The sequence below is a fragment of the Centroberyx affinis genome, unplaced genomic scaffold, assembly GCF_046629955.1.
Source record: "Centroberyx affinis isolate AG114_WGS23_722 - 3 ecotype Tasmania unplaced genomic scaffold, CSIRO-AGI_Caff_v1 ptg001079l_1, whole genome shotgun sequence".
Lineage (NCBI taxonomy): Eukaryota > Metazoa > Chordata > Actinopteri > Beryciformes > Berycidae > Centroberyx > Centroberyx affinis.
In genome coordinates, this window is record NW_027279626.1 from 255,001 (window position 1) to 282,778 (window position 27,778).

The 27,778-nt window shown below is 42.2% G+C and overlaps 1 protein-coding gene across 2 annotated transcripts in view; it reads left to right on the forward strand.

Moving 5' to 3' along the window:
- hdac7a (histone deacetylase 7a) overlaps nucleotides 1-27,778 on the forward strand; it is a 48,535-nt gene that overhangs the window by 16,425 nt on the left and 4,332 nt on the right. For both annotated transcript variants that reach the window (XM_071523307.1, XM_071523306.1), the window contains exons 3-24: nucleotides 5,146-5,336; nucleotides 5,607-5,697; nucleotides 6,336-6,456; nucleotides 7,024-7,124; nucleotides 8,219-8,341; nucleotides 8,624-8,733; nucleotides 9,722-9,823; nucleotides 10,828-11,002; nucleotides 11,702-11,901; nucleotides 12,820-13,020; nucleotides 13,759-13,981; nucleotides 15,706-15,839; nucleotides 16,850-16,970; nucleotides 17,530-17,579; nucleotides 18,688-18,795; nucleotides 19,990-20,045; nucleotides 20,414-20,501; nucleotides 20,906-21,025; nucleotides 21,136-21,233; nucleotides 25,975-26,093; nucleotides 26,522-26,655; nucleotides 27,344-27,425. In XM_071523307.1, coding sequence (XP_071379408.1) covers nucleotides 5,190-5,336; nucleotides 5,607-5,697; nucleotides 6,336-6,456; nucleotides 7,024-7,124; nucleotides 8,219-8,341; nucleotides 8,624-8,733; nucleotides 9,722-9,823; nucleotides 10,828-11,002; nucleotides 11,702-11,901; nucleotides 12,820-13,020; nucleotides 13,759-13,981; nucleotides 15,706-15,839; nucleotides 16,850-16,970; nucleotides 17,530-17,579; nucleotides 18,688-18,795; nucleotides 19,990-20,045; nucleotides 20,414-20,501; nucleotides 20,906-21,025; nucleotides 21,136-21,233; nucleotides 25,975-26,093; nucleotides 26,522-26,655; nucleotides 27,344-27,425 — 2,704 coding nt within the window. In that variant the 5' untranslated portion in view covers nucleotides 5,146-5,189. The remainder of the gene's footprint in view (nucleotides 1-5,145; nucleotides 5,337-5,606; nucleotides 5,698-6,335; nucleotides 6,457-7,023; nucleotides 7,125-8,218; nucleotides 8,342-8,623; nucleotides 8,734-9,721; nucleotides 9,824-10,827; nucleotides 11,003-11,701; nucleotides 11,902-12,819; nucleotides 13,021-13,758; nucleotides 13,982-15,705; nucleotides 15,840-16,849; nucleotides 16,971-17,529; nucleotides 17,580-18,687; nucleotides 18,796-19,989; nucleotides 20,046-20,413; nucleotides 20,502-20,905; nucleotides 21,026-21,135; nucleotides 21,234-25,974; nucleotides 26,094-26,521; nucleotides 26,656-27,343; nucleotides 27,426-27,778) is intronic.

Sequence of the window (27,778 nt, forward strand, 5' to 3'; positions counted from 1 at the left end):
CTGAGGCACACATACACACATACACACACACAAATGCACACACATGCACACACACACAGTCAAAACAGCAGAAGGCGATGAAGCTATATTTGGATATGGGACCAGACATACAAAGTGGCGGCGTCTGCTGAGTGGCTTGTTGACTTTGTGTGTGTGTGTGTGTGTGTGTGTGTTACTATCTATCACTAGTGGCACTATGCTGGCTGTCAACCCTCCCACAGTGTGTGCAGAGTGACCAGTCTTATCTGCAGGTTGTAAAACACTGTTGACACTCTCTCGCCTTTCTAGTCTTTCATTTTGCTTTCTTCTGTTCTTTTCTTTCCTCTTGTCTGCCTTTCCTCTTTTCTGTCCACTCCATGAGAGGGAATAGAGGGAGTGAGTGAGAGAGAGGGAGAGAGAGAGAGAGAGAGAGAGAGACTGTACATCCTGGTCTTACCTGTAGAACCAGTCCTCTCTCACACACACACACACACACACACACGCAGACACATACACACACACACACACACCTAAACACACACCTACAAACACTTAGTATTGCATGTTTGCTGTACTTCACAGTGAACAGAGTGAGGCACCTTGCTGCATCTCTTCCCAGAAACACAGTTTGAATAATACAATGGGACTTTCCTAGACTGTCTAATCGGTCAGGTAAATCAATACATTCCCAACGGCTAGTCCTATCAGACAATTACACACACACACACACACCAGCAATCTGTATCGTTGGTGATTTCCATAATGACACACACACACACACACACACACACACAGAAGTCCATTGTCAGAGTAAAACCTCATACAGCAACTAACTTACATCAGTTTGTTTAGAAAAATACATCTCAGTGTAAGATAAGATGAAACTTTAAAGGAGCCTCGATGTCACACCAGTGGTATTGTTAGTGCTACTGTTGCTCCAGATTAAGACTACATTTCCCATAAGCCCCGTTGCTTCCTTTTCACATAGAAATCTTGCCTAGTGCTGCTTCAAATGCCGCACAAACGATAAATAAAAAATAAAAGGCAATGTTGTCATGTTGTCTTCTCACATCAACCTGTTGCTTATTACACATATGCATGTGTCTACAAGTGTGTGCATGTGTGTGTATGTATGTGTGTGTGTGTGTTATGCTAGTGCATGCCTTCCATGCCAAGGAAAACTGTGCTATTTAAACCAAGCCAACACAGGATCACAAGCACAGGTTCAAGTTTTTTTTCTACTCCTGCCGGAGTTTCCTTGAGCAAACAGGAAAAGTCAAGAAGAGAAATTTCTGCTTGTAAATGTTATACATATTTCAGTTCAATCATTCAAATACTCGTCTTGACCTTCCTTGTGTTAAAGGTCCTATATTTCACGTTCAGTTTTCATGATTTCATTTTCAAATCTGCTATGGCTCAGGATAAGAATGTTTTATAGATAAATGTAGTTTAGTTAAAAGTTGAATTGAATTGCAAAGTCGTCACAATACTGGAGGCTGATTGGTCGACAACAGGAGCCCTAGTTCACATTCATTGATTCATTTCAATGCATATGAATTAGAGGAGGCTTTCCAGTTCAAATGCAGCAAACTGGCCCTGATTGGAAGGATTTCTGTCATCCTGTGGTGAGGGGAGCCAATCAGGCCCGAGTCCAGTTGCGATGCGTTTCCTGGAGTCGGTCTGAAACTGCCTGGATAAACGGATGGGTTTTTCAAAATGCACTTTAAATCAAATTTGAATAAAGTCTTCATTAAACATCTTTGATCATATATGGATATAAATAGAGGATCTTTGAATTCGTGTAATATGGGAACCTCTTGACGCTGTCTGCATGCTTTGTATAATGAGTATGAGTCATGTAAGCTGCTGTTTGGAGGAGCGAGCTGTTTGGGTAAACAGGGATTTGAACCAATACATCATAATTTGCATAAAAACGATAAATTACCCTCAAGCTATAAACTCAACAAAGCCGCTTCTGCATTGCTCGTTCGTTCTCTCTCTCTTTCTCTCTGTCTGCTTTGATGAATCTCTCCATTTCTCGGACTCTTCATCCCTTTACGTTCTCCTTCCTTTTTTTCCATCACACCTCTTTATGTTCACCTCAGTGACGGGATGTCCGCCATTTGGAAACTAGAGGTGACATCACTGGGTTACTCTACAAGTGTGTGTGTGTGTGTGTGTGTGTGTGTGTGTGTGTGTGTGTGTGTGTGTGTGTGTGTGTGTGGTTTTCCCTGTGGAAACAAAAGGCCCTGTGTAGGTAAATGTTGGACCAGTGTGTGTTTTGCTATTTATAGCTCAAGGGAGGTGGGGAAAGGGAGAGACACTGGTGTTCCCAACCTTGTGTGTGTGTGTGTGTGTGTGTGTGTGTGTGTGTGTGTGTACTGTAGCCGTCTTTGTTTCCTTGTATAAGCATGTTCTCTCCTCTCCTTTCTCCCGGAATAATAGCCTTGTTCTTCCGTAGTGCCCTTGCTGTCACTGCAGAAAATATGAGTGCGTGTGCGTGTGTGTGTGTGTGTGTGTGTGTGTGTGTGTGTGTGTGTGTGTATGCGGTGGTGAGGGATCTCAGTTATTCCAGTCATGGTCGGCATCCAGACAGTCTCTCTGCATTCGAACCTCCTAATATGGAGCAGGACTACTGTCACTGGAATACAGGATATGTCAGCACACACATACGCTACACACACACACACACACACACACACACACACACACACACACACACACACAGATCCTACAACCTCTGTGTGTCAGATTAACCCAGTCAAACAGTGTGTGATGCTAATGAGAGCACAGCAACAGAAGCTCAGTGTGTGTGTGTGTGTGTGTGTGAGAGAGAGAGAGGGATATGTATAGTAAACAGGCCTAACATGGATAAAACATGAATCACATCTCTTTCTTAATTCTATTCTATTCTATTCTATTCTATTCTATCCTATCCTATTCTATTCTATTCTATTCTATCCTATCCTATTCTATTCTATTCTATTCTATCCTATCCTATTCTATTCTATTCTATTCTTGTGTATTGTATTGAATTCTAGTCTATTCTAGTCTAATATGTTCTATTATAATCTATTCTATAATCTATTCTATAATTTTTTTTGTATTGTATTCAATTCTATTTTTCTAGTCTTTTTTTCTAGTAAGTCTATTCTGTCTCCTCCTATTCTATTCTGTTGTACATTATTCTACTCTACCATACTCCATTCTACTCTAGTTATTTCCTTGTACTCTATTCTACTGTTCCCGTTCTCCCAGCTATTCCCTTTCACCCATTTCCAGCTCTGCTGCTGGCGTCGGGCCAAGTCTCTGTGTGAGTGACGTTCACTTCACACACTGACATCTGAGCACAGAGGTGATGTCACGGCTCGCTCTGTGTGTGTGTGTGTGTGTGTGTGTGTGTGTCTACGTGAGAGGTTTTCTCAATGCAACAAGGCGGGTTTGTGCAATGGGTGTTTGTTCAAGCCTGTCTTGTGTGTGTGTATGAGTGTGTGAGTGTGCCTCATGTGAGTGTGTGTGTGTAATTGTGTGTGTCTGTCCACTCATTTCTTTGAACATGTGATTTTATAAAAGTGTGTGTCTGTGTTGCCGGTGTATGTGTGCTTATGCATCTGTAGTGTGTGTGTGTTTGTGTGAGTGTGAGTGCATGAATCTATGTGCGAGTGTGTGTTTTCTGTGTGTGTGTGTGCTCCTATAGGTGTGTGTGTATGCGTGAACGTGTTAGTGTGCATTTGTGTTCAAACTCGTATGCATTTATGTATGTGCGAGTGTGACGCTGTGTGTGTGTGTGTGTATGTGTGTGTGTGTGTGTGTGTGTGTGTGTCTCATAGACACAAACCACCCCCAGGTTTTTCCCAAGCTGTTCCCTTCCTGGATCCTGTTTTTAGCGCCGGATGAGGCAATCTTTCCCATTGACTCAGCCATGCAATGCAAATAGCCCCAACAGCATGCAAAGAGCATGGAAATGAGAGAGAGAGGGAGGGAGAGAGAGAGAGAGAGAGAGAGAGAGAAAGAGAGAGAGAGAGAGAGAGGAGTTGGAAGTTTGAGAACTCATGCATTTGCTACTGTGTTGTATTAGATTTAGCAGATTGATGTGGCGAAGGCAGCATTTCCACACTTTTGTCGTATTTGTTTGACTTTTTTAGGTATTTTGTCTCCCTTAGCTTCTTGATCAGCCGTTGATGTCGATGCTCTCAGTCTTGTACTTGAGAACTGGTAACATTAAAAAAAATTATCTTTCTTCCCTGATTCCTCCCATCATTCTCCTTCTACCCCCAATCTCACCCTTTCTCCCTCTCTCCCATATTTCTCCCTTTCCTTCCCCTTCACGGCCGACTCTCTCTCTCCTCGTCTCTGCAGTCAGTCGGGTGTGACGAGGTGTGGCGCTCCCAATATGATCTTGCAGTGTTTGTCATCATAATGGGGAGCAAAGATCGAGCAAAAATCACCCGAAATCTATTTCCCTCTAAGCTGATAGTTTGGCACAGCTAATAATTTATCACATTGACCAAATAATACTCAGGGAAAGTCCATGTTCTTTTCCTCCTTCACACTGATAAGACTACACACATTCCCACCTGGGAGCTGCCCAGTACAGCCACAGTCTTCAATAGCATTTATATTACAGTACACAAATTACAGGGTAATAACTATGTAGAAACATACAAATTATCAGAAAGTAAGATTTCTGGTAATAACAAGTAATAACAAGTAATTCCTTGGTTAAATGCTGGAATGTGTAAAAGCCTTGTATAATTAGCTATATTAGAGTGTCTTTACTATATTAATGTAGTAGGTTGTGCAATCCTTACTGAATAATTATTATGTAACACTTTGGAAACATTTGCCTACTGTTCCTTTTCTTCTCTTAACTTGAACTTCCATATTCTAGTTCAGAAGACGGGTGAGGTCGTTACATATTGGGTCGTTACCCAATACCTATTATGAAAGTACTATAATAACAATGCCATGGGAACTGTATTGCCAAGTGAAGTCAAGCTTGATACCTCAATACTACACAGTTTTTTCTCTGGATTTCCTTGGTTCAATAGCATGATGAGTTACAACACATGCATTTTTTTTTTGGAATAATATAATTCTCGTGCGCAGGACTTGCTGTATGATGTACAAAATTGACGCCCCCTGTCCTCTCTCCTCTCTTCCCAGAATCCTCGCTGGCAGTGCCGGTGTCGTGCGCGGCGCTGTTTCCCATGGACCTGCGGGTGGGAGAGCGGGGGATGCGTCCCGGCTCGGACACGGCGCTCCTCACCCCGCTGCACCCGCCGCTGCTCCTCGCCCCGTTCTCCCCTCAGCCCTGCACCTCCTTCTCCCAACACCAGCTCCAGCAGCACATCCGGGTACGAGGGGGAACTGATCAATTTCTGATCGATTTGTTTCATTACTTTTTGATGATGGAATCTTCTATATTTTGAGTGAATTTCAAGTAGCCTGTTTTCTTCTATACTAGATAGATAATAGATAGTAGATATAATAGATAGATAATAGATAGTAGATATAATAGATAGATAATAGATAGTAGATAATAATTGTAGGCCATGGTTCAGTTTGCATGTTGGTCACCCATTTAATGTGTGTGTGTTGTCATTTGTGTGTGTGTGTGTGTCCAGTTTAATATGGAGCAGAGGAGGCGAGAGCAGGAGCAGCAAGAGAAGCAGCAGGAGCTGCAGCAGCTAAAACACAAGGACAAGAGTCAACAGAGTGAGTCACACACACACACACACACACACACACATTTACACACACACACACTTTAAACACTTTAAACTTCACAGTCAACTGTTACTACAAGTTTCAGTTTACCGTTGGAGTTTCCACATGTTGAAAAAACAATCACGACCACAGAGGAAATTCCCCGTAAAAGACGCGACTCATCATATTTATTATATCGTATCATATTTATTGAGCAGTATTCCTCCACTTCCAAAGCTGTTTAATGTATGCTGTGAGCTGAGAGGCAGTGGAGCTGTAACAGTGCAGTTAAGCAGCCTGGCTCTGCACACATGGAGCCACTGGGTCAATATTGACCCTATCAATCCTGACACCTCCTGTCACCTCTGCATACACACACACACTTAGACAGGCAGCGGCAAACACACAGACAGACCGCAAACACACACACACACACCGATGCATGTATGCACTCGACCGTGAATATACACACATATTGCCAAGCACATTCATACACAGATACAATATAGAGTACATCACATAACAGACACATTTGGATATTTGCCGAAGCTCCCCTCAGCATTGTATCTGTCGTACTTTAGCCTTTTTAATATTTAGCAGTTGCTGAGCTCGTTTTTGATTGGTTGTTCTCGGGGATTGATTGACAGGTGCGGTGGCCAGTTCCCTGGTGAAACAGAAACTCCAGGAAGTGATTCTGAAGAAGCAGAAACAGGCGGCACTGGAGAGAACCAACTCCAACCCCCTGACCGCAGCGCCTGTAGCATACAGGTAACACACACACACATACACACACACACACACACACACTCTCACAGTTCAGGAACACATTGTAACATTGTAACACAAATTCACATTAACTCATCAGCTCATACTGGTATCAGACAAAGGTTACATCCAGAAATATTAAATATGGGCAGCAGTTTGTAATTGAGCATGAATATATACAGTATATATACAGTATCTATATCTAAATCTATACTGAAAAATCTATAACAGCATTATATGCCATTGGGTTTGCTGTCAGCTCTAGTCTAGTCTAGTCTTATTTATTTATATAGGCTTTTATCACAGTCAAGTATCATAGGGCTTTACATAGCATCATATGCATGTCATCTACCATACTATATCATACATATCCATACTACATATATATATATATACATCATATACATCCTATACTAGGTCATATGCATACTTCATATACATCGTTTTACTATATCATATGCTAGATCAGCTCTAAACTCTGAAGATATAAGTTTTTACTGTTTGTGGTTTGATTATTTAACTGATTGGTGTGTGTGTGTGTGTGTGTGTGTGTGTGTTGGGTTCCTCCAGAGAGCTGGCTCCAGACCCCGGTGTCTCCTCCCAGCCTCTGGTCTCCTCTCCCACGCAGCCTCCCTCCGAGGGTTCAGATGAGACGCCGCTACGCAGAGCAGGTAACACAGAGCCATGTTTCATCATTTACTATCACTGTCTAGAATTCCTCATTTATTATTCAAACTACAAAATTCCAATTTTTCCCCCCCACAATGAAATCAGGGAGTGTGGATCGGTCTTTATGTGTTTGTTCGATTGTTTGTTCGTTCATCCTTCCATCACGCACAATATCTCAGACAACACTGATCGGATTTTGGCAAAACTCAGGCGAATGATGCATCTCACCACTGCGTTCCAGCATTTCCATAATGACACTGGCCTAAGGGGGTCGCTTCAATTACAGGTCAAAACAAGGTGACATAGTTGTTTCTGATTGGTCCAGAGGGACGGCATCATTCATCAGGGACGACACGTTTACTGTTGTCTGGTTTCGTTTTAAGGCGAGCAGCCTCTAGCCCCAAAGGAGGGGTGTTACAGAAATTCACTGATGAATTTAGAGGGGATGAAAATGAATGAAAGACAGTTTGATTAAACTGCTGATGAATGCAGATTTTCCTTTCATCGTCATCATCATCACCTCCCAGTCCTCTACTTTAATGCTTCCAAAAACGGTTTTATACTATTTAGGTTTCCCATGCGTTTCAGTAGGAAGCTACAGTGTGCTCCACATGACTCTGGATAATGATATGCTTCATTCATACAACACTGCTATTTTGCTGTGGATGGAAATAGCACAACAGCAAAATATGTACGGGTAAACACCATGTAACTCGAGCTCTGCCGCTTCAAAAGTAGACCTGCTATTAATTTTATAGCGGGTGGAAAAATCCCAAATAAAGATTACCACTATAATTATGGTATTTTAATTTTTATTATATTAAGAATTGTTTAATTTTATTCTTGAATGAATTTTTTTTATTAATTTGTGCCAAAGACACACACACACACACACATGCACACACACTCACTACAAACACACACACCAGGAAAAATCTATCAAATACCGGGTGTTTAGATAAAAAATAAAAACTTTCATGAACTGGATATTGGTTGAATCACTATTGTGTTAGATGGAGAGTAGCAAAACATTTATATGTATATGAAAATGTTGCAGATTATCATTTCAAGTAACATTTTCCCATGGTGCCTTTAGCGTCAGAGCCCAACCTGAAGGTGAAGCACAAGCTGAAGAAACACCTGAACACCCGCAAGAGCCCGCTCACCCGCAAGGAGAGCGCCCCACCCACCATCAAACACAGAGTACCTGACACACTGGGTAACTAGACACACACACTCACACACACACACACACATACACACACCAAAATACCATGGAATCAAACACTGAGCACGCAACAAAATACACTCATTCAAATGATTTTCTCCCATTGTATCCGTTTTTCTTCTTCTTCTGCATTCTCTAAAGTGATCTAACGATATAATAAAATGGAATATAATTAACTTCTATGACCATACAATGAAAATGATCTTATTCAAAACTCATCCACCCTCCCCACCCCCCACCCCCCACCCCACCTCCCTCCCTCTCTCTCTCCAGACTCGTCCCCCAGCAGCAGCAGCACTCCGGTCTCCGGCTGCAGTTCCCCCAATGACAGTCTGCCCAATGAGAACGGGCTGCTGCCATCTGCAGGAGGCCTCTCGCATGAGGTAAGCACACACACACACACACACACACACACGGGAGCATTTGAAATGAGTGAGCACATGTTTGGGTAAGGAGAGTCGTTTCATGCGCGTGAGCTGTGGTGAGATGCTGAGTAATGAGATGTTTAAAACAACGACACAGGAGCATGGGAACATTGGGTGTTTGTCAGCTGTTCATACAGGATTCATTTAATCACAGACAGCCAGCCAGGACAGAGCAGCCTCCATCACACCTGCTGCACTGACGAGCTGACGAGCTGATGGTACCTCAGTGTTGTAAACAGCTCAGGACAAACACCAGGGACAGGTCTAGATTCAACTAGATTAGATTAGATTAGATTAGATTAGACTAGAGTAGACTAGACTAGACTAGACTAGACTAGACTAGACTATACTATACTAGACTCGATTTGGTTCAACGGAATTTGATTTGATAAAATTTGATTTGATAAAATTAGATTAGATTAGATTAGATTCAAGTCAGTTAGATACAATTAGATTAGGTTAGGTTAGATTCGATTCGATTAGATGAAAGTTTCAGGTCGTTGATGCTGCAGATAGTAAAGGGACACAGTGAATAAAAGAATCAGAATATTGCAAGAAGGATGTCGTCTAGAAGTAGAAATCAAGTCAAGTAGAATATAATTTAGGAGCAGAAATCGAGGGATGGAGCATGGAAGAGTAGAATTATGGGATACATAACCATAAACAGCAGCTCCTTTCATGTCGTTCCCTTGGTCATGGTTTGCTTAATAAACATGATTACGGAACTGGTCTTAAATGCTGAAGGGGGTTTCTTCTAAACTATGGGTGTCTATCCAGAATAGGTAGTGATCCAATTTCTGTCCCTACAGCTGTTTTTAATGAGTCTAAGCCCCAGAAGGCAATAGATTTGTCAGAAAAGTAATTTTTTTACCATCAAAATTCAATTCAGATTTAAATTAGATGGAGTAAAATATTTCTGAATGATCATCATGTTTTGCCTGTCCAGGCCCAGAGGCTGCTGCTGCAGGACGGCTCTCTAGCTAACTTCACCATCCAGAGTGCCTCCGCTATGCCCACCATCACACTGGGACTGCCGGCCAACGCCAGGGTAAACACACAAATACCAAGTACAACACAAAGTTAACATGACCATCTGCATTTTGGGTATATTCACAAAAAGTTCTTGAGGAGTTGTAGATGGAAAGTAAGTATTACTGAGTGTAAACAAAGAGCACATGAGGAAGCTATAGGACAAGCCTGTCAGTGACTGCTACTGTATTGACTGCTGGATAATCTAATAATTGTTCAAAATATCCCTTTTAATGGGTTGACCATTTATTACCCATTCAGAGGGACGTTTTATTACATTTTCACAAATAATTACATTATGTCCAGTTGGCTTTGCAGCAAGTATTATACACAACACTAAACATAAGATTGACAGGTACAACAAACAGCAGTCAATCACCAAGGCAAGATGTTGATGCAGAGTCTCAGGCAAGCAGCATAACACAAAATATCAAAAAATAGCTAAATTCAAGACCTTAAAATGTCATACAGTTATTTTGTCACTATGCAATGACAGTTTGTTTGTACTACATGTCCACTTGTAGATGAATACAGAATGGGGTTAGTCGTACAAATTTCTTTTCATCATATCTACATCAGATTCAGCTCTGTGAGAGCATTTGTATCCAAGCCAGAAACAGATTGCATGAGACTCACACCAAGCCTCAGAGTAATCATGAAATCTTTTGGCAGCAGGTTGTAAATTCATTTAATCTAGCAAGCCCAAATCAAAGGTCCCATGCTACTCTGCCCTTAGTGAATAAACACTTTCGATGGCAACCAAAAAGAGTTAATTTGTTTCAGATCAGCAAGGTAACACAACTGTGACTTCATTACCAACAACAATCAATTAATCAACAATGAATCTCCTGTTGTCCTTTTGTAAAAGCTCTCAGCAACTGGAGAAGCAATCATTCAGTAATTGATGTTGATCATTGGTCATTTTGTGCTAAGAAAAATCTTCCTTTAAATGTGTCTCTCTAAAACCTGCAGATAGCTGACTTGTCTGTTGAACTGTGTGTGTGTGTGTGTGTGTGTGTGCAGGTGGACGGGGGGCTGTCCTCTCTGAAGGCGGGCCGGGTGTCGGTGGTCACAGCCGGCGGCTCGCAGGTCTTCCTTCCCCTGGGCAGGGAGGAGCAGGCCGGGCAGCTGAACCCTCACCTCCAGCCGGTCATCATCCTGGAGCCCTCCGGACTGGTACACACTCCACTACTCGCTGGTGAGACACGCGCACGCGCACACACACACACACACACACACACACACACACACACACACATATTTACATAATCATATTTGTGCTATGACTCTTCACAGGCATCCAGACTCTTTTCTGAAAGTCATTCATACACAATCATCCGTTGTAAGGCACTTAGAAACCAGTGGTTTTGTTGTTCTCGCTCTCCCTGGTCACTTTACAGTTTTAAATGTTAGAGCACCACCTAGTGGTTACATTAAGCATGTGCTGTTTTCCCATAGAGTCATGGAATTATTTAGCAACAGATACTATTTTGGAAAGAGATGGATTGGATGTAAACTACAACGGCTTGGTCACAAGGATTCAGAATCCTTCAGTGCACAGTTTACTGTAAATTCTGAAAAAGTGTGAAATGAAATAAATACGAAAGTTTTTGTCTCTGTCTGTCTCTCAATTCAGCTCAATGACTTTATTGCCATGACTGTGTATTAGAACCTATATTGCCAAAGCAGCATATAAAATATACAATTTCAAAAAAACAACAAACAACAGTTTATACATTCAAACCATACTGAGATGATGAATCATTTGGTTTGAAAACATGTGCTATATAATAGTCCAAAATTGAGAACATGTTATGAAAAGCATTCAAAAGCCACTAGCTTCAGGACATTGTAGTAACTGTGTGTGAATGTTTTAATACCTTCCTCTCTCCACCAGTTCCAGGGCTAGGCCCGCTGCAGTTTGCCCCCCAGTTAGACCGCCTGGCCCCAGGGGGCGCTCAGCCCCACAAGCCCCTCAGCAGGACGCGCTCGGAGCCCCTCCCCCAGAGCCAACGGCCCCTACACACACACCTCCTGCAACAGCAACACAACACGCAACTACTGGAGAGGCTCAAACAGCAGACTCACCTGGGCAAGGTAAGGAGAAGCGGAGGTAGACACTCTGGCCTTTTATTCATATAACTCAACGTTAGCAACAATTTTAACTTATTCAATATTTTCCTGCTGCTGTATGCTGCGTTCATGTCATATCAGATTTATCGTAAATACGAGCTGCCAACTGTGAGAAAACATTCACATCAGCCTCCTAGTGGTGAAAACAAGTAGGACAAATGTGAAAGTTTTGCAGGATCCAAAATCTCCCACTTGGTGTCTCAAACCTTTCCGAAGAACATAATAATAACCCTTGATCATGAAATCCCTCATGATACCAAGACTTTCTTCTTACTTCTTCTGACAAGTTATTTCAAAATCAACTGTAAACAAACTGCAGCAGATATTGCTCACTATTCGTTGGTAAAGTTGATTGTATTACTGTGAATAGAACTGATGATTTAGATTTGTATTACCTTGGAATAGTCGAAATTGGTGGATTCACTGTGTGAGATAGTGGGAGATATCGGAGCCTACAAAAAAATCACACGTGTCCAACTTGTAATTACTAGGAGGCTGGCATAAAAGCTTTTTCCCAGTCAGCAGCTTGTATTTACGGTAAGTCTGATATGACTTGAACGCAGCATGAATGGGTGAGTCCAGGTGAAAGCTATAGCTTCTTATTGATTTCACCAATTAAACCCACTTCAGTCATTAAAGGCAGCAGACAGGCTGAAGGAGGTGTAAGTCGTAAGTCAACTTAAGTCATGGGAAAGTGTTAATACTTTGTACACTCAGTTTGTTTGTACGCTCCAGTGTGTGCATGCAAGCTTACATGCGTGTGTCTGCACATGCACTCTTGTACGAATATGAGTGTGTCTGTGCGTGCGAGCATGCTTGCATATATGTTTGACTGTGCATTCTGAAATGATGTGTTCTGTGTCTTCTTCTGTGTGTGTCCAGCTGATGTCCAAGTCCAGCGAGAAGCCCAGACTGCGTCAGATCCCCTCTGAGGAGATGGACTCCGAGGACGGGGGCGGGTCGCCTGCGGAACCGGCCTATCCGAGCAGAGGGAGGGCGGAGTCACTGAGGGAGGCGGAGCCAGCGGCAGCCGACAACCAGGGAGAGCAGATCAACCTGCAACACGCACTCATACTCAACCAGGTTGGAACACACACATGCACACACACACACACACGCACGCAAGCACACACACACAGTCCCACTGTAGAACTAGAATGTCCTTCATCCAACAGTCCTGTAGGTGGCAGCCTAACATTCTCCTCACATGATCCCAGCTGCCAGTGCAGACAGTTGTGGTTTGGCTGGCTGTTCATTACAAGCTGAATGGAAGTGGTTGTTTCAGCATGTTGATATGATGACGTGATGCATGTAAGCTAAGCTATTATTCTTTATATAGAATTTGTCAATCACTGATCAGCCAAACCACAAAGTTTGGTTTCTCTCTCTGCCTCTCTCTTCCTTTACTTGTTCTGTATTTCTGAGCTGATATTTAAGAAGGGAAAGGGACAAAATAATGGAGATTAAAAGCTTTGAAACCTGTCATTTTCTCTCTACTGCTAGGAATGTTCTTGCTCTTTCCCTTTAAATCCTCTTATATTTAGTGTTTTTGACCAATGAAAGTAAAGTGTTTCCCCTTGAATTTTTTTGGCATAATTTCGGTTTAAGAGCTTCCCATAGACGTAGTGTATGATTACTAGTATTGATCACTTCTACAATAAATATATAATCAAACAAACTGTATCATATCCATCATATCAGAGGTGATTTTTAATAGAAGGACAATATCTGCAAACCAATACATCGGTCAAATCAACTAATATTTAACTAATATTTTATCATCATCCTCCTTTTTCTCTCTCCCACCGGCCCACCGTGCAGTCGTTGCTATGGGAACAGCAGAAGCAGCTGCAGCAGCTGCGTCGTCAGACCGCCCAGATGGAGACGCTGGCGGTACCCATGATTCTCAGCGGTGGCGGCGGGGTTGGCCACCGCCCGCTGTCTCGCACCCAGTCGTCCCCGGCCTCCACCTCGCTCAGCCTGCCTGAGAAAACCCTGAGCCTGGCCGCACCGGACGCCGCCAGCAAGCCCCGCTTCACCACTGGTGAGTCATGCACAGGCAGCATAAGAAGAAGGGGAGGAGGAGGAGGAGGAGAAGAAGAAGAAGAAGTGAAAACTAGCTTAGTGCTAGTTTCAAGCTCACCACCTGTTTTGTCAGTGAAGTTGACCCAAACCCAAGTATATTAACTGTACATTCACAGTTTCCAATACTTCCCAGCATCTAGCGCCATCTGATGCTAAGTAGAGGTAACTGCCACTCATATAAGTGCAAGAAACTGAATGAGCCTCCAAAATGAATGGAAGTCTATTAACATTTGTCCCCCAAAGCTCCTCCTTACAGACAGACCAGCACATAGAAGCTCGTCACCTAGAGGCAAGCTTAAAATGTGAATAATAAATAGCCTAAAGAAGAAACAAAGGAGTACTATACAAAAGGGCAAATGCACAGAATAGCTAAAACAACAATAAAAACTAAATAATAATAAAACTTTTAATAATAATAACTTTATTTATATAGCACCTTTAAAAACAGAGTTTACAAAGTGCTTTGACAGACAAAATAAAAGCAGAATAATCAAACAATAATAAACAGGGATTAAATTCAGATAGGAGGACAGAGGTGGAAAAGAGCAACATTCAAGTAAACAGTGGGATAATCGTAAGATGAAAACCAAAATAAACAGTAAGTAACAGTTAAAATAAAATAAAATAAAGATAAAATTAAGATAAAAAGATAAAAGATGATAAAAAGACAATAGAAAGATGATAAAAAGACAATAAAGAGACGATAAAGACGATAAAAAGACAATAAAAGATAAAAAGACGATCACATAAAAGCAAGTCTATAAAAATGGGTTTTAAGAAGTGATTTAAAAGAAATCACTGATTCTGCTAGCCTTATCTCCTCAGGCAGGTCGTTCCAAAGCCCAGGGGCCCTGATGGAAAAAGCACGGCCACCTTTAGTGCTAAGCCTAGACTTTGGAACGGCCAGTAGGGCCCCGCCTTAGGATCAAATACACACCATAGTTCAAGTAAAAGCAAGCCTAAAACAGTATATCTGTGAAACTCGAATCGGCAGGTGGTTGCAAAGCAGTCTTCAGCCTGGACTGTCAATGGACCAACACAGTGCTGAACTCGGGCTCATAAGGAGTTAAAATCTCAGAGAACTGGCTAAGGTGCTAGTCCAAACCTTTGCTAGCTGTATCTCTGAGCTGTTAAACCCATATGAGCCCTAGCATAATCTGGCTTAAAACTCTTCATCTGGGAAAGTTTAAGAAGCATAGGCGTAGTTCCATGTCCGTGTCCTCCTGAGGAATCAGATTTTTAAAAGTCACTCTGACCACCGTTCGAGCACCGTACATTTCTTCTGTTGTTGAAAGAGAGAAAACAAGTGAAAACTAGCTTAGCGTCGACAAAGCACGACAGGAAACCCGGGAGCCTGAAGTGAATCTTTTACTGGCAATAGAATTGTAGCGAGATGGGAAATGGAAAAATCAATCTTCCAATGTAACTGTAGTGAAAACTATTGTCAGCAGGAGCATCAGCTGGTCTATAAAGGTTCCTACCAGAGGCATTTAGACAGCAAGGACCTAATGAAAATGCTACACACATAAGCACATGGAGAATCCTGCCCTTCTTTCAAGCCAAAAAAGCAATTCTTAAACTGTCCACATTAGATCTTTTACTGTCTTTTAGTGTCTATCAATGAGAGTATAATGTATGTGTGTGTGTGTGTGTGTGTGTGTGTGTGTGTGTGTGTGTGTGCAGGGCTGGTGTACGACTCTCAGATGCTGAAGCACCAGTGTACCTGCGGAGACAACAGCAGTCACCCAGAGCATGCTGGGAGGATACAGAGCATCTGGTCGCGGCTACAGGAGAGAGGCCTGAGGGGACAGTGTGAGGTAGGACAAACACACACACACATGCACACACGCACACACACACACACACACACACACACACACACACACTCTCACACTCCAGTTCACCGAAATGTAATACTTATAAAGAGTAAATAACTTCACATCATCAGTCATGTGATCTTAAGAGTTCTAAGTTCCAGTCCAGAGTATCTGGTAGGTAGTCTGTCTGTCTTTCTCTCTATCTACCTGTCTCTCTATTTATCTCTTACACCATGTTCAGACAGCAGGTAAATCCGCTTTGATTTTCAGTCTGCTATCTGCCATGTTGCTGAGGAGGCAGGAAAAACCTCTTCTTCTCTCCAGGCCCTGCTATTCTCTTTCTGGCTCTCCTCCATGTTTGTTGTTCTCTGCTCTTCTTGACAAAACATGTGACATGTTGTGTGGGGAAAAAAACACCTGAAATCCAATCCCAGTGGTCAGACTGAGTTGCATTTTCAGAAATGGGTTTTGAGTCGTGTTTCAAACCACCTACGAATTTGGTTTCCATCTGTTATGAAAAGATGTGTGGTTTTTGCTGTTCAGACTTTAGACAAAATATCTGACTCGAAATTGTTTTGTCTGAAAATAGCATAATTGAGATTACATGAAGTTCTGTTGTTTCTCTCCATTCAGAGTATCTAGAACCTGGCTTTCTGTCTGTATGTCTGTTTATCTATCACTGTGACTATAGATTTGTTTTATCTCCCCATTGAGAGAATTTGTAGTAGGAAATCTACTCCAGTACCAGTCTCTCTTACTCTCTGTAAATCCATGTGATTCCATATTTGGGTTACATGCGTCATTTTGTGGAGGCATTTAGCCAAAGCACCTTACAGTCCTGTGAGTGGACACAGTGGGAATCAAACCTTTAACCCTGACACTGTTAGTGCTATCCTCAACCCATTGAGATTTGTATTGTCTCTTCATATAGAATGGCCACTCAGCCTGTATCTCTGTCTGTTCATCTATCGGCGTGATTCCATATAGATTTGTGTTTTCTCTCCATACAGAGTATCCGAGGTCGGAAAGCCACTCTGGAGGAGCTGCAGTCGGTCCACACAGAGCGCCACGTCCTGCTGTACGGCACCAACCCACTCAACAGACTCAAACTGGACAACCGCAAACTGGCCGGTACGTTACACACATCCTTATAGGCTGAGAAATGATTCAAACTGCACTGTCTACTGTCAAGACTGACTGACAAGGAAAACACTCATTTATAAATGCTTAAAACCTACTCCAAATTTCACCACATATCCAGAAAATAACCATTTGAAACAAAGTGAATTAACAGTAAACCTAGAAGACTCTTCTTTGTGGTATAAATAAGGTAGGAGCTCATTTTATTCAGCAGTAAACCTTAATCATAAATGTTTTTTTCGACATCTCTAAGATTCATATTTCTGACCTAAAACTTCATAGAGCAGTTTTAAAATCCACACAGAGGCAATTTGTCTTGTGGTGCAACTTAAAAACACATTAAAAACAGCTGATGGTATTATGAACTACATGCTGTGCTCTATATATCATCCCAAATTGTTTTCTCCACGAATAATCTCCTGTAATTTAAGGGATTGTGCAAGGTCAGCCATCAGTTATAATGAGTGCTAAAACATGTATTGAAAAAAATAGAAATACATTTGAATAAATAAGTAAATATACAATAACTTTCGTGTTTTTGTTCCCGCAGGAATCCTCTCTCAAAGGATGTTTGTGATGTTGCCGTGCGGCGGAGTAGGGGTAAGAGAAAGGACACACACACACACACACATGCACACACAAAACCCTTGAAATAATTCAATTTCTGATCACCATTCTTCAAAGCTCTTAATGAAAGCTATATGATACAACATAATCATTGGGCCGATGACAGACGATATTGTTTCAAAGAAAAGCGAGAAAGACGAGCAAAAAAAACCCCAAGAAAGACAGAAAGAAAGACGGGATATTAAAGAGGAAAAGAGTCGGCTTGGCCCCGGTCTAAAGTCAGCCTGACAGTCTGTGTCGGACCATGACAAGTCAGACTAATGAGAACAGCATGTCCGTGACCAGGGATAAAAGAAATGCCTCAGATTTCATTGTCCGAGCCAGACGGCCAGCAATGCCAGTTTGTGAACAAACAGAAGGGAGGAAAAAAACGCAAGAGGATGGAAAGGAAAATTACCAGCAAACATCTCCTCGAGCATTCGTCCTCGAGAGTAAAACTTTTTTTTTTTTAAGACAGTTTTACTATCATAGCCATAACTACGCTGTCATCCTTTCCTCAGAGAAGTTTCTTCAATTTTAACTTTATTGTCCCAAGGGACGTTTGGATACGATCGTGCTCCATAAAACAGCACAACACACAACACAAGTCCAAACAACACATGAAACGAAACAGGATGCTATGCAACGCAAGGAAACACCACACAAGCAACGAAATGCAATGCAACGAAACACAATGCAGTAAAATGCAATGAAACGCAACAAAATGCATCGCATTGAAACACAATGCAACAAAACACAAAGAAACAACGCAATGAAATGCAACAAAACAAAATGCAGTGCAACAAAATGCAACACAACACAATACAATACATAGCATTACCAATAAATTACAGTAAAATATAATGAGATCTGTGACAGTAACATAAATAACAAAAGGCACAAACATTAAAAAACTTTTTACCTGAGACTTCTTACTGTCAACACTGGATTAGATAGATCTTCATTGTCCTTGAAGAGGGAAAATGCTTCTCTGTGCTGTGATATGAATAGTCCCACACTCATGGATAGTGGTCAGTCTTTTCTGTTCTGTCAGTGGCCTCCATCTTGTCGTTTGTCTTGATAGCTGTTTTCTGATTGGCAGGTTGACAACGACACCATCTGGAATGAGTCCCACACCTCCACGGCGTCCCGCATGGCGGCGGGCAGCGTCACCGAGCTGGCCTTCAGAGTGGCCAAAGGAGAACTGAAGGTGAGGACATAGATATGAAACCCTACAGTGGGTCTACACCCTGCTGCAGGCTTCATGCTATACCCATACACCCAGAGTCACTGTTGTTCAAGCAATGGGCCTTGGGAACACAAAAATGATTCTGGAGTAATTCTGGCAGTGTTTTGTCCCTATATGTAAATGTAAGTATTGGCATGCTGATATATCCTGCAATGAAAAATGCCTCGCCCTGCCTTGAGGAGCTGCTAATCCACCTGAAAGAATATGGGTTTCAATGGAGACTTGATGACCCACATCACTGTCTAAATGCTGTTTCAGAGGCTTTTCCACCCTACTAAAATTAAAAGTCTTGGAGGAAACGCTGATTTTTTATAATTTTGTTAGCATGAAAATTTAACCATACTTTATATCAGCACAAAATATTAGTTATCAGTTGGTATCAGTTGGTATATCAAAAATCCATATCGGTCGAACCCTAGTATATAAAACAAGGCAGGCTCTCAGGTTAGTAGCCTAATCTCAAAATATGGTGAATTTTTCTTACATCAGCTGAAATACTAACCTGTAAATCAGTATTAGGTCATGAGATAAAGTGATTTGGAGAACAAGTTTGAAGAACACAACCCTGAGGCTTAGTGTAGACAGAGTAGTGTTATCCTCTGTAAGGCTGTGTTTCTATGGAGGGTGCAGACGCCTACAACATAATAAGATACTATAGAGATTAATGGACCAATGGACAAGACTACATAATAAGCACCTCAAGTATCAACTTTTGCATTCAGTAGTGTTTTCAAGAACTGTTTTACTGCATGCTTTATCATTTTGTCTCCATGTTCCACGATTTGAACTTTCCCCTCCATGTGGATGCTGTTTAACAGAGTCGCTCAGCTGGCCTCCAAAATGACTAAGGGAAATCCAAATTCAGAGTTTATAGGATTGTGATTGTTCTGGCACGCGTGTGAAGGCCACATGTTTTATAAAGCTTGAAAACTCACATTTATGGAAATAGTTTCTTCATCTAATGCCTTCACATGTGTGCCAAAACAATTCGATTCGTCTTTAATATCAAATCCTCTGAATAAAAAAAATGGAGAACATTGTTCATTTGATGACTTCACAGCACTAATTTCTTTCTTTGTGTGTGGGGATCATATAACGATAGTTTATATCCACAGATTAATAACATGTCGGTGCCTTTCTCCTTCTTCTGTACAGAATGGCTTTGCTGTGGTCAGACCGCCAGGGCACCATGCAGACCCCTCCAACCCAATGTAAGTGTGTGTGTGTGTGTGTGTGCGCACGTGTCACATGTTCAGCCTGACCACATTGTGTTTTCCTGTACTTGCTGCGATGTCAGCAGCTTGTCCGGGGAGGATATTTATGAACTGATACAGCGAAGGGACAAAATAAGGAAGATTAATACTTTTTCTACATGTTTTTCTTTCTTTCGGCTGCTGGGAATACTCTCCTTCTCATTTATCCAACGTACAATGCAGCTACTGATTTACTTTTTATATTTTCGGCGTTATGCTGACGCTCTCATCCCTTCAAAATAAGAACAGGAACTTGAATTTTTTGTCTTTGTTTTCTGTTGAACTGTCTCTAAACTTGATATTTCATCTCTTTTCTCTGTTATTAGGGGTTTCTGTTATTTCAATTCCGTGGCCATAGCAGCCAAGCAGCTCCAACACAAGCTCAGCGCCAGTAAGATCCTCATCGTTGACTGGGTAAGAGCCTGCTGTGAAGACAGATGTGGTTATAAACCATGGGCTGATGCTGTTGCTATAACTACCATTGATTACCTAATAAAAACTCACTATAAAAATCCTATAATATTCCTTTAGGAACTTACAGTGTGTCTGTGGCACTCAATAATGAGTTTATTGTGAGCTTTATCTCCTGTGTTATCACTGTAATATTCCTATAATAATGCACTATAATATTCCAGTAGGGCCTTGTTTTGCTGTGGTGTTCGTATAGTATCCTCCGTAAAGTTTTAATAGGATTACTACTTTTTAATTAGGTTAAGCTACTGCTACCTATAATAAGATGATGGCTCATACTTTACTTTTTTTTACTGTTATGTTAACTTTTATGTTGTTTTGTTTTTTTCCCCTCATCTTGTTGCTAGGACGTTCACCATGGTAACGGCACCCAGGAAGTGTTCTACAATGACCCCAGCGTTCTCTATATCTCACTCCATCGCTACGACGACGGAAACTTCTTCCCTGGCAGCGGCTCACCTGCTGAGGTGGGTGACACCCACCATCATCATCATAGGGATCTCCATGTTTCTCCATGCAGTATCTGATTACACGGATGAAGTAAATAACTCAACACAAGTCATATTTTGTGTTTCAGGTTGGTTCTGGAGCCGGTCAGGGCTTCAATGTGAACGTGGCGTGGACAGGAGGTCTGGACCCACCCATGGGAGATGCTGAGTACCTGGCTGCATTCAGGTAGAGCCAACTACCCCTCTGTTGTTAAAGTATATAAGACAAGAGATGTGTTACGGTAATCGGTGTGTGACAGGACAGTGGTATTACTGCAGAAGAGATGGATTGTTTTAGCATGCTTTAAAACGGAGGACAATGAAGAGAAAGAGCTCTTCTGTCTCTAATTCATCTGCTGGATGTGAAAACCCAATGTAGAAACAGAAACAGAATAAAAGTCTAGTTTTAGTCCACTATCGACTGTATTCCAGCTTTGTTGGATCATCAGGATTTCCAGTGGAGCCGTAATGAGACAATTTCTCTCGTGTCCCTCACACCACAACAAACACACTCAAGCCCATCAGTGGCTTCGCTTCCTATCGCCTCTGACGTACTTTTTTGCGTAGTTATTAATCCTCCTCATTTGGAGAACATGTGTCTGGCGCTCCCTGCCTCCAATAACTTCTGTTGCTTTACAGTAAATGATCTCCAGGTTTTGTGTTTGACAGACTGCGGACCGTTACTTCCTGCCGGTTAATTGTCGTTGGTGGGTGGTTGGCACCAATAAAGTTTCAGCAGTTTGGGTTTTTCGGTTGTCTGGCGCGTCTAAACCCAAGGAAACTGTGGCAACCACATGGTTACTGGAAACGGGGCACAGTGGCATACATACACACAGTGCAATTGGGGGCCGCACATAGAAACACACACACATACATGCATTTGTGCATGCGCACACACACACACATACACATATATATATATACACATGAGGTGGGTGGGCCATAATTCCAAGACAGAGTAATGAAATGAGAATGACAACATAGGCTGCGTGCTGCAGGCTGGCAGCCGTTCAACACTGATAGGCTTCAGTGCAGTTAGTTCCTGTCTTGCACCTCCCAAGACACAAGAGCACTGCAATCAATGTGAGTTTTATTCAAACTTAAAACAGACAGCAGCTCATGTGAAAGCTTTTCAGATGTTTGGCGGTAGGGTGTCGGCAAACATCCGCCCCGCTGAAGTGTCCTTGAGCAAGACGCTGAATCCCGACCAGCTCCAGATCCTGACCTCTGACCTCCCTGTGGAGGGGGAGCAATCAATCAAAGTATTATAATATTATTACATCAGATCTGGACCAACTTGAAGTTCTAAGTAATTCTTAGTGTTAGTTTGAACCTGCTTGGAGCCACAGATGGGTGGAGTTTACCACATCTGGACAATTCAGATAGTTGGCTGCTCAGTTACAGAAAAGAATACTAATTAAAAAAGTGTGTTTTGAATGGGTATCATAGATTTCAGGTGAAACTTACTCAGCATATAGAGGATGTACAATGTAAGTTTGTAGAGAATCAAATGAAGATTAGATGCATGGGAAGCTCACATTCACAAATGGAAGAAAAAATTAATATACAATATAAAAAAAACAAACAAAAAAAACAATTTTGTTCCACACAAGTGACATATGTTAACATGAAAACGTGCAAAACCCCACCGCCAGTGCAATGTAAATGCAATGCAATAAAACTTTGGACACTTTGCATTTGGACAGCTAACGGGGATCCAAATAAAGAATAAAGAAGAGTAAAGACATCTTGGCTTGAGATGTTTTTTTCTTCCATGTGTGAGTGTGAGCTGCCCTTGCATCGAGAAATAACAGGAAACACACCAGGTGGCGAATGACGTTACAAAGTTTTCAGGTGACAGTAGCGACGTGAAAAGAAACCGACCTTTTCCTGAACATCAAACTGAACTGAGACGTCAGTCACAACGTGAAGGCCGAAGGTACAGGTTAAGTCAGCATCGCTTCCCAGGGCATTTACAGCAGGAATGAGAAAAAAAAAACACATTTGGAGCTGTTTTGAAAGGAAATTCATGGGAATAATAAGAATTGTTATTATTATTGGTCCGAATAATCTCCTTTTAGTGCCTAATGGTGAAGAACATTGCCTACCAGCTCCAAAAAGGCATTTTTCCTTTCATTCGTGGAGTCATTAATAAGGAGGAGAAGAAGAAAAAAATTGGAGTGATCTTCAACAAAAACAATGCAAAGTGGTTTATGGCTTCAGTTTATGGGTTGAAGTTTGGGTGCCGCCTTTTCACCTTATCCCTCATTCTCGCCCTCCACTTCCTCTCCTCCCTCCTCCCCCTCTTTCTCCCTCTCCGTCTTTGATTGATCTTTAATAAGCGTCCCCTCCCTCCATCTTTCCATCACTTTGCCTGTAGTGGCGCTCTCTGGGGGGGAGTGTGGCTGCTTTTATTGGTCTGCAGGGGAGGTGGGTGGTTTGGCTTTTGCGTTTAGGCGTGTGTGTGTTTGTGTGTGTCTGTGAGAGAGAGAGAGATGGAGAGAGAGAGAGAGAGAGAGATAGAAAGAGAGACTATTGTGTTCATGTTCTGCTTTATATCCACTCCCATTCATTTATTTCCTGGGTGCATTTGTGTCAGTACAATGACTATGATACAGCTTGGGTGTGTGTGTGTGTGTGTGTGTGTGTGTGTGTGTGTGTGTGTGTAATTTGTTGTCTGAGTTCTCATGGTGTGTATCTGCCTTAATACACTCATAATAGCAGAATGTGTGTGTGTTTGTATGTATCTATGTGTGTGTGCTTACATCTGTGTGTGTGTTTATCTCCGTGTGTCCTCATATTTGTCTGTGAGCTCATGTCCATCTGCATGCAGTCACAGCAGCAGTGTGTGTGTGTGTGTGTTTGTGCATGTGCATCTAGGTGTGTGTGCGTGTGTAATTTGTTTTTTGTGTAGTTATGTGTGTCATGTCTGTCTGTCTATGCTCTCATGTATCTGCCTGCATAATGGTCATATTAGCAGTGTGTGTGTGTGTGCATGTGCGTGCATCTCCGTGTATGCATTTTTTTTTTAATCTCTGTGTGTTCTTGTATTTGTCTATGAGCTCATGTTGTCTATCTGCATGCAGTCATGGCAGCAGTATGTGTTTACATGTGTGTATATGTGCGTGCTTGTGTGTGTGTGTGTGTGCGTGTGTGTGTGTGTGTGTGTGTACGAAGGGGAGGGAGGTCTCCAAAGTCCCCAGGCTAGAATAATGAAGGTAAATGGTTCCCAGATGGACTGTTTTCTCCCTTCTCTCTGTGTTGTCAATGACGTGAGGAGAGTGACAAGCCCCTAATGGGAAACAGACTCGCACACTCAAGGCTTTGAACTCCGCCGACGGCATCGGGCTGTGGAGTCGAGCCTCGCATCCCCCCTCCCCCCCACCTCCCCATCCCCCCCCCCCCCCACCCCCACCCCCGCCTCAGGACAGCGCAGCAGACCTCTTCCCTCACAACAATGGAATTAGGGAAACTTCATTTGCTCGAAGTCCGCAAAAACCAGCCCGACCAACCTTTAAGAGTCGACAACACAATATCCCTTTGTCAGGCCGCCTTGTCTCACTCGAGGCTCCGCAGCTTCTCCAAGAAAGCACATAATAGTCTTTTGTCAAGTCTGCTGGAGCTGCTGAGTGTGGGATCCAAGGCAAACCTCGGTTCCACTTGTCATTTTAATGAGTTCTGAGGTCTGATCATAAAGATCCGACGTCTCTGGGCAACTGGGCTCGCGTTTGCAACTGTCTCCGCTGATTGTGCAAAGTGTTAGGGACTTTTCATGAAGTACACTGATGAGGTGAATCCAGGTAAAAGTCATTATGCATTATTGATTTCCCTTATTGAGCTCTGCGACGATTGAGATGTGGATTGTGCGAAAGGCAGTTCAACTCAATATCACAAGGATGTCCCTGCTATTTTGTACATTCAGATCGTCCATTGCGTGCTTGCCGGTGTGATCGGATGCTAGAAAGCACAAGTGTAACAACAACGTAGCCCAAGGATCGACATTGTACTTTTTGTCATGGGGGTCTGCTTATTCACTGTGAATGCATCTGTGTATCATGTCATGCCAGCAGTTTGTAACAGCGGTTGATTAAACTTTGTTCCGCCTTGCTGGGAACTAAATGTGAATGGATTTCTGTACATTGCCTTTTCAACACTTTGGGACAAGTGGGTGATTCAGTGTCAAAACCAACATAGCTGAAACCTTACAGTGATGTTTCTGCCAAAAGGACAGCGCTGATGCCCAGACAGCAGCATACACAGCAAATGTTCCAGTGTTAATAAGTGTTGCTGTTGTACTGACAGTTATTTGGAATTGACAAGTGTTGACTAGAGATTTGTACAGCATACAACTCTGGCTCTGGGGTAGCTAGTGTTTAAGTGTTAAATTGCTTCTGATGGTGTATGGACTGATGTGGACACTGGTATAGTGTTGATTTTTACACTCTCAGTTAAAGTAACTGATAATTTTGGTGTGTAGGAACTCTTCCCTATTGTGTGTCACAGTGATTACAATGTAACTTAAATCTGTAGTTTAAGTAACTAAACCCCAAACCCAAATCTGTGGTGAAGCTGACACCTAGTGGTGAAAAGTAGGGTACTGAACTGGCCATCTGCTATTGGCTGGTCTTTGTGCCAGGCGATGTCACCACCTATAGAAGGTGATATCACCTGGCACAAAGACCATAGAGTAGAATGGGTGGTGACATCAACTGGCACCAAAGATCAGCCAATAGCAGATGGTAATTTTAGTAGCATGCTTCTAACCATTAGATGTCAGGCTTTACAAAGATTTGGGTTTGAGGTTTAGTTTTTCTTTAAGTAATATATCACCCTCTATTGGCGACCAGTAGGAACTCCAACAAGATTGACAGGTCTGACAGGTCGCCCCTTTAACGTCATACCTCTGTGTGTTTGTCTGTTGCCTACAGGACCGTGGTGATGCCCATAGCCCAGGAGTTCTCCCCCGATGTTGTTCTGGTGTCGGCTGGGTTCGACGCCGCTGACGGCCACCCGGCGCCTCTGGGAGGGTACAAGGTCTCTGCCAAATGTAAGCATGGACTGTACAGTCTGTCCTCTCGCCTTTTAGTTCAAAGCTTTTTTTTTCATCCCCGGTACGCCAGAGAGAACTTTATTTTGTGGTCCTGCGGGTATCCATGGGTATTAATAGGTATTATTACTCTTGTCATGCATGGACCCAAGCGCAGGAGTTGTGCCTTGTACCTCGCCACATCACCGTTGTACCCATAATTACAGTAATTAGTAGTTGGTAGTTGGTCAGCTTGGTACGTTAAACAAGGTTAGGTAAAAATACATCTGTTTGTTTTGAAAAGAATATTGGACATTTTTAGTCTTACAGTAAGTGGGTTCATGCTTGCTGCTTACCTGCCACGCTTTAGTTCTTATTGGCTACTTGCAGGGTTCATTCGTTATGTTGATGTTTGTGGGTGTGTGTATGTGTGTGTGTGTCTACCACAGGTTTTGGCTTCCTGACCCGCCAGCTGATGTCTCTAGCAGGGGGTCGGCTGGTTTTGGCCCTAGAGGGGGGTCACGACCTCACAGCCATCTGCGACGCCTCTGAAGCCTGTGTCAGCACGCTACTGGGCATACAGGTCAGGCATTCTGGGTACTGGAGTTCTTTTTAGACGTCTCGACATGATATATTTTGCCATTTGGTGAGGAAATTACCTACTTTCAGCTCCCACTGGTTCTGGAATTTCTGGAATATCAGGGACTTTTAAGAGGCGTATTCCAGACAGGGTTAGGGAATTTCATTGTCAGGGAATATCAGGGGATTTTACAAATGGGTCACTTTACAGAAATGTACCAGAATGAATTCTGCAGCTTGTTTCACACATTTAATGCATTAGATAGTGGTTTTCAGTTGTTTCTCTCCATTGTATGGCCACTTCTCCACAACAAGCCTAGACTGTTTACTCTTGTGTAACATTTCTCAGCTGAAAAAAAAAATAATAGAAATAATAGGATAAAATACATCACATTAAAGCAAGTCTATAAAAATAAGTTTTAAGAAATGATTGAGCCTAAAATCCTCAGGCAGGTCAGTCCAAAGCCAAAAGCCCGCACACCTTTAGTCTTAAACCTGGACTCTGGAACGAGGAGTCTGGTTGTTGGCTCATAGGGGGTCAAAGATCTACGATAGAGCTCAGCAAGACTTAACCATGCTTTAAAAGTGGTCAGCAAAATCTTCAAATCAATTCTAACAGGTAGCCAGTGAACTGATACCAGAATTGTGGTGATGTGGTTTTGTCCTCATGCTGTCCTCTGTCTGTCCTGCAGGAGCCTTTACCAGAGGAAGTCCTCCTCCAGAAGCCCAGCGCTAATGGAGTACGCTCCCTCCAGACTGTCATCCAGATACAAAGTGAGTAGCAGTGACACTTTATTCAGTTATTCATTTAGATTTTTAAAATTTGAACCTATATTCATCCCGTGAAAGTTAAATTTCAATGTATCACCAAGTGGTTTCTGTAGTAGTATTTATATATTTTACTATTAGTAACAACTGAGAGTAAATCCATACATGTAACAGTCTACTTAATGTGTTGGAAGTATTGGCTGCATATGTTATGTAATGCATATACATATGGTACATATGTATATAACCCCACAATTGTTCATATTCTATTTTATTGCTTTTATTGTTTTATTATTTGTATTCTTACTGTTTTATTGCTTATTTTATCTTCTATTTGCGTGCTTCTGTTCCATTTGTCT